General features: G+C 44.0%; 1 protein-coding gene across 1 annotated transcript; it reads right to left on the bottom strand.

Annotated features, from left to right (window-relative positions):
* Nucleotides 1-607: 607 nt before the first annotated feature.
* On the bottom strand, nucleotides 608-1,523 carry LOC119660573 (peptidoglycan-recognition protein LB-like). The gene is made up of 3 exons (XM_038069225.1): nucleotides 1,376-1,523; nucleotides 966-1,304; nucleotides 608-859 (listed from the first exon to the last, which is right to left on the bottom strand). Exons 1-3 carry the CDS (start codon nucleotides 1,440-1,442, stop codon nucleotides 675-677), a joined length of 591 nt encoding a protein of 196 aa, XP_037925153.1. The 5' UTR covers nucleotides 1,443-1,523; the 3' UTR covers nucleotides 608-674.
* Nucleotides 1,524-7,656: the final 6,133 nt, after the last annotated feature.

Below are 7,656 nucleotides of genomic sequence, written 5' to 3' on the forward strand. Positions count from 1 at the left end.
GTCGCGCTGGCCTGCCATTCGTGCACACTGTGATCGGAAGACAGAAGTAGCAGTGGATAGGTCATATTTTAAGGACGGATGACAACTGCATTGCGGACTATGCCATGTAATGGTATCCACTCTTCCAAGATGGCCGACAAGTGGGTACTTGGTGCAGAACAGGAGAGAAGGAGCGCGAACGTCTCGGGAAGGTGTGGGGATAGCTGAAGCACATTTTAGGTAACCACGAGCGATGGCGCGTAGTTGTGGTTAACACGCTGTACCCCACCAAGTGGTGAATAGTAACCATATTTAGTTCTTTTGTCAATCCGGTTTGCTAAAAAACCAACCTTTCCGCAAAATTTTTCTATTCCTGAAACAAGAAAGAAAATGGCCAGGTTCACCTTTTTACTTTTGAAAATATATCTAAATCAACCTGTGGAATAGCGGACATCGTTCCAACTGAACCTACAGAATACAAGCGACCGAGGAGAATTCTACCCGAGGCAGGGAAGACAGCTAGTTTGAAAAGGGTATTCATTGATGTGAATAGTAAAAGAACGCGGGCAAATCCTCACTCTTCCTCTCTAAATTAAGCTTAAGTTCCATTCACATTAAAGACGATGAGTTGCTAATTACTTATTCATTTATTCAAAGCATTGCTGCGATCTAAAAACCATGACTGAGTATGTCATTTAAGGATTTGCGGTCCAGCGAGCCCAGGTCCTGATTTCATTGTACAACCTTTCACCAGGGCATTCAGTAGCGTAAGCTTGTCTGTGTCCAATCAACTTGTAGCTTCCTGAAATCCTTCCTTCGTTAACTCCTTGAGCAATGAAGTTCTTGGCAGCAGTAAGCATGTTTGCTGGTGGCAAGGCAGCTGAAAGGATTTAATTTAATATAAGAATAATTTGAATTGAGTCTAACCGATATCCTCGTATAAACGATGTGAATTGCAGGATAATTATAAGAAACACAAAACTTACTCCTGAAATCACCAATCAACAAAAGTCCAACACTTCGGGAATTGTATCCTGGAGTGTGAGCACCTTCTACGTTCCAGCCACGACCTTCGTAGATATTACCATCACCACCAACAGCAAAACTGTAACCAATATCGGGCCATCCATTGGTGTTCATGTGGAAGTTTTGCATGGACCTCATGGCTGCCTTACAAGCGTCGGTGTTGTAACATACTCCTGGTTCGTATGAGTGATGAATCACAACATATGGAATAATTCCGTTGAACCTTGACACGAAATTGGGTGCACGAGCCCCCCAAGCAGCACGGGTGATCAAAGCTCCCAAATTCTCATGAACGAGAACTATTCAGAAAATGGTATTGATTTAAAAATTGGAATAAGGAGGTCAAAGATCTTTCTATATAAAGAATTACCAGAGAGAACAAGGACAATTCCCACTAGTTTGAACATTTTGCTAGATTGCTCGAATCTAATTTGCATTGGCAAATCGGCTAGAGTTTATATACGATCGCGATACCCTGGGAATAGGTTGTCGGTCACAAAACTCCGACAAAATGCATTAATCAATTATTAATAACAATAATAGAAATAGATACCATCGATAAGCTAAGCTCTACTAGTATTTCGAAAAGTCTGTTGGTAAATATCTTCAAAAATAATGTCGAGGAGCATGAACACTCGCACTAATTAAATTTCACTCTCGTTATCACAAAATCTACAAACTTGCTTAAATTATAATAGAAATCTTTTAAAGCTCTTGAATTTAGTTTCACCTGTGATGTATTAAGAGCGTCTTATTGAGCATCTACGCAACGATATTTATTTTATCAACACCTTTCCAATTTAAATCAAGTTTAAATAAAAGGAGGCTTAGATATTTTCAATTGGATCGAAAGATGATTTGCATTTTGAAGAAATGGGAAGCAATAAAAGACTTTCAGGTCCCCATAAAGCGAATAAAACCTTCGTCTTCTTGTTTAGCCTTTGTCCTTTTCGATAGCAAACACGGCTCATCTTGACTTCGCCAATGCTTCGGTAATCTTCTTAGTACAGATGGGCTCGACAGTTTCTTAAATCTTCTTCTTCAGCGTTTATCCCGTTCAGAAGCGGGGTCAGCTCGTTTTGATGAATTGCGCCATTTTCCTCGGTCATACGCCGCGAGAGATAGTTAAATAACCTCTTATATAACCATTATTGTTTCGACCGACCCACTTTTTTCTTTTATGGGTTTTGCACGGATGAAATTGGGAGGTTTTTAAATCTCCGCCTCCATATCAAATCATATTTGTTTCGATCCGCCCTTAAATCGTTTTCCATCGATTTAGACGTTTAGGCCACGTAAGGCCAAACCACTGAAGACGCCTCACGATTCTGCACAATGGTTTCAAGCCCCCATCGGTCCATGAAGGTCCTCAGATAATGAAAAATATTCTAATTAATGCAGTTTTATTCAAGTTTCTCTATTTCGGCCTATTCTCTATCTGAGAACCCGTGGGGAATCGCCTAGCGGACGTACATGTACGTACGTACGTACTCTGTTCACCATTGGCTGACAACGTTAATGAGATGTTTAATGAAATGGGTGAGTAAAGGGTAATATGTGTCTCAAGGGGGCCACACTGCAATTCTCAACAAATGAATGGATAACACACGCTAATTTAACACCTACAACTTCACTACCAAGCGGCTTAAGCCGATAGATGGGCACTAATGATACGTCCAGCAACTTATCAGTTCTACTGATCAATCGACATGGGCCCTGGTACGAATGTTGGAGTATTTTCTCTGGCCAATCGTTACAGATGAAGACATGGCATGTTGTCGCTAGACCTTTGCATTTGAAAACTGCTTTCCTTGATCTGTGGTGACCCGAAGTGGTATGCCATACCTGGAGATCCATGTGTCAAGGAATGCTCGGGCAACGGTGCTGGTTTCTTGACCAGAGATTGGTGCTACTTCTGGTCAACGTGTGAAGTAGTCTTCCATGGTCAGGCAACAGAGTTACCGCTCACAATAAGGCATAACGGTAAGATCCAGATGAATAGTGGCGCAAAAATCCCGACTGGTGCAGTCACATGACGAATCACTTTATTATTGCAATTGTTGCAACCACGCGTCTAATTCCTGCAATCGGTTTTGACCGATGGCCAAACATACCTTTGTGTTACCAGTTTAACGGTGGTGTTTCTTTCTGGGTACTAATAACTGTTAAAAATTGTTCTTCGGAATGGATGAGTGATGTAAGGTCGGATGATACCAGTAGATACATCACACCATAGCTTGCAGCTGACCCCCGGAACCTGGAATCGCTTTAGTCGAAGCCATGTGTTGTCCTTCATCCGCGGACTGAGGCGCTGCAAGCTTTGCGAAATCTATAATTGATTGCAACTCCTAAATGCCCGACAACGATATCGTAACCGGATGCGCGGTGGGTATCGGTGCTAAACTGCCCAATATAATCTAGATGGCGAAATTGACATAATGAGCACTCGTTCTTCTCGTGGAAGGCGAAGGTTAGCGGCTTGTGATCCTTAAAGGTGATGAACTCCTCTGCCTCAACCATATGACAAAAGTGTTTCATCGCTAGGTACCTAACCAGTAGTTTCTGGTCGTACGCTCTGTATTTACGTTCCGCTGGACCGAGCTTTTTTGAAAAGAAAGCCAATGGTTGCCAGCAACAATTCATCCGCTGTTGAGGGACTGCTCCAATCGCGATGTCAGATGCATCGCAGAAAATGTCCAAAGGTGTGTCAAATTTTGGATGTGCATGCAGCGTCGCCTGTACCAATGCGGTTTTGGAAGCTTCAAAAGCTACATTAGATTGGTTGGTCCAGTTGATTGGGGAATTTCCTTTAATTTCGTTGTGAAGGATATCGTGGAGTGGTGCCTGTACTGCTGCTGCTCTGGGTATGAACCTTCAGGAAAAATTTTAGATACCCAAGAATGTGCTAAGCTGCTTCACGATGCTTGGTTGCGGCTATGGTTTAATTGGCAAGGGATCTGTCCCATTTTGAGACAAGGTATCCTAAGAAACTGAAACCGTGGTAACCAAAAACGCATTTGCTTGGGTTCACCATATTGTTTTAAGAGTTCTTAAGTGGCCGGCGTGCCCTTCACGTCAAGATGAAGCGAAGCGCAAAAATGTCATAAGCCCTATTTGGAAAAAATGCAACAAACTCTGCTGAGAGAACTGTAGAGGAAATCGTTATTGTTTACTTATAACATGTACACAGTGTTTTTAAAAATAGTCATATGAGGGCTTCATCCCTTCTCAGTTGTGGGCGAATACAAGGGATATTTCAATTTCGTCAACTTCAATCAAAATAAATCGATCGGTACTGTACAAAATATTCTCTGAAGTCCAGTAAAGTTGGTTAGATTCATCAGAATGACAATAAGTCAGCCTAGCACCTAAGTAAAGATTCGAAACCAACTAACAATATGTTTCGGCACAGACTCCGGATTAAAGCAAGGGGCATCATCACCATCATTAACGGCGCAACAACCAGTATCCGGTCTATGCCTGCCTTAATAAGGAACTCCAGACCTCCCGGTTTTGCGCCGAGGTCCACCAATTCGATATCCCTAAAAGCTGTCTGGCGTCCTGACCTACGCCATCGCTCCATCTTAGGCAAGGTCTGCCACTTCACCATTATTGAGCATCGCTATACAGTACATAACCCGAAAGATGCCAGTAGAGCCAGTAGAGCTAAATAGTAGCCAATGCGGATAATACAAATATCCTGGAACGATCGAAAAAGAGCGCGAAACAGACCCTGGTGAAGCTTGACAAAGTAGCGTAAGGAAAGAGGGCCTAAAAATGTACAGTGAAACTGTACACTTAAGCCCGCAAGGACCCCTGCCCGGGATATGAGCAAAAGCACAACAGCCATGAAACTCGCACAAGCAGGCCAACCGCAAATAACCGAGCCGACATCACATCCTCAAGGAATTCTAGTGGACCATATGCACTCAGAGGGCTATCCCGATTTCCAAATATCCTCCGGTGGCCCGGTAGGAAGAGCCATTTCAGATAAATCCTTCGCAGACTTGGGTCTGATTGCCCCCCTCAAGTACGTGGAGACGGCATTCTCCAACGGGATCACTGCCAATTCAGAGACAGTGCGATGGACAGACGTCACCCGCAAAGCTCGGCTTCTGCGTTCTTTAACTAAGCGCTACGCTCCTTGTCAAGGGCATAAGTCCATATCTCCACGACGAGTGGAACGGACTGCGTTGCATTCATAAGAAGTATATGTCCAGCACTCAAAGTTCGTCATTAACCGATACTGTAGCTGCAAAATTGTCCGTTACGGTTTCAAATTGCTTGTAAAAGCTCATTTTCGAGCCCAAAATATTTAATCGATGGTTTTGATTCTATAGTCAAACAGGCTGGTTCGGTTTTATCCAGCGCAAGACGCAGTCATTTACCCGTTTACCGATCGCTCCACTGTGTCAAGTGTGATTTGTTCCTGTTCAACAGTGTGTTCGGCACAAGGGCCGCAACACCATCCCCATAATCAAGCAAGCGTAACCCCTCTATCATTTCGAATCTTAACAAACTATCGTAGGAAGCGTTTCAGAGGTCCGGCCCTAGGATAGATCTCTGTGCTACCCCCGACGTGAGCTCTCTCTTTAATATCCCATAAAGCAGGAAGAAGTCTCTCAGGTAATCACTCAATATCCGTAAGAGATAACTCGGCACGTGGGATAAATTTTCTTGTATACCTAGCATATATGAAGGCATTTCTAATCGATCGATGGCTGTGTACCTCAGCTCGATGAACCACATCCACGACCTGCTTAACAACATCCACCGTGGATCTCCTTGTTCTAAAACTCAACTAGCTTTGGAACAAGTCCTCAGCAGATATCTACTACTGATGAGCTTTTCGAGCACCTTCTCGACCGTGTCAAGCATCCACAACGGTCGATATGAAAGAAAGCAACGCAGGATCTCCTTTTTTGGTGATCAACCCAAGCATCGGTATCTTCTAGGGACATGGAAATATGCACTCCTTCAGGCAAGCGTTAAATGCGTATAGCAATAGGTCTGGTCGATGGTGGAACACCGGTTTATATACTTCTGTCAGAATACCATCAATACCTCTCACCTTCCTATTTTTATAGTGAGAACTGCCTCTTCAAGCTCTTTCATGGTACAAAAAGGCAGTCCTCGACGCCTTCCGCGGTGTTGCCATCAACCTGTATGAGCTGTCTAAGGAAGAATTCCCGCAAAATCTTTATTGTGCTGCAGAGTTTAAATAATATGTACTCTCCCATTGTGGTGCAGGCCCCATCCCCGACGTTTGAACTTCGTGCAAACGATGAAGCTAGCTGAACTCACTCCACAAGTCGGCAATTTCCGTCGTTGAGCAATCTATAGAAGATGTGTCACGGTTCCGCAGACTATCGTTACCAGGTTCATAATTGAAATTACGGCAGTGCCAGCTACATTGCCAACACTTCCAAAGTGCCCTCCAGCATGACTCTGCCTGTTCCAAGAGGTTCTACGGATCTCTCGATGTTCACCTTCGCAACGTTTCACGCACAGGGCAGTGTAGCAAGCTGGTGTATGATAACAAATAATGTTAACCAAATTGAATGCAATGTATTAGTGGTCCAGAAGTCCTTCAGAACTTGCCATGCATCCACCGACGGCGCCGTGATTTCGACGCAAATATTTGCCTGGACGCCGAACCGTTGGCATTGATCTGATGTTTAAACCTACAAGCCTGGTTGTCAGTATTTCCAGGATTCTGGGCGACGCATGCTCCATTCAAGTGTCCTGGCATTGAAGTTGCCCCCTACCAGGATACGCCCCTTCTTGCCCAAAGCGGTGTCCTGCAGAGCATCAAGCCTGCGTAGAAAGGCTTCCTTCGTCTCATTTGATGTTAGATAAACATTAAAAAACCTTATCCCTAAACACTGAATCCAAACAAAGCCATCCCCTCGGCTTTAAGCAAAAACCCGAAGTTGAGTGCCGTCCCGAAACCACATGGCAATGGTCCAGATAAACTAAGATAACATGAATCTGGGCACTTGTTTCGATACTTTTCACTCATAAGCACTAGATCAGTTTTGAGCGGTTGCATTTGGTTGTTGATTTGCAGGATGCGGATCATATATGAAGCGTCCTAGCTCCTTCCAGCTCCGCCATGAAGACTGGATATCGTCTCAAACCCGCAGTGTTGCCACGCTCTCACCAGACACGACCTTAGCGACCTACCTGGCATCTGCGGCATGGTGCCCTCTTGGCAATTCCCCGCATGTTTTAGACGTATGCCCACAGTCTATGTACTAGTAACACTTAATGGGGACTACCTGCATTCGTGCGCAACATATTTCGGTACCAATTCTTTTTTTTGCTGCTATTAAGGAGTTTCCTTATGTATTGCTCAGCAACTTCCACCACACCGACTTTTTGGCCTCGAGGATTCGCAGAAATGACACCTGCCGGACGGATTGCTGGTTATTCACACTTGATAACCTCCTCCACTTTGACTTTTTCTTTGAGACAATCAAGATCTGGGATTTCAAGTGAGCACATAGGCTCTTAACTATAAATCAAAACGTGCTCTCTTATTAGCCCGTACCCGCGTTCCTTCGTATTCTCCTTAGGTAATGCATCATTTGTATACGTCTTGGCTTTTGGTAAACGATTTTCTAACGGAGTGGTGTTTTGTTTTCTTTT

Source organism: Hermetia illucens, chromosome 6 (assembly GCF_905115235.1).
Source record: "Hermetia illucens chromosome 6, iHerIll2.2.curated.20191125, whole genome shotgun sequence".
Lineage (NCBI taxonomy): Eukaryota > Metazoa > Arthropoda > Insecta > Diptera > Stratiomyidae > Hermetia > Hermetia illucens.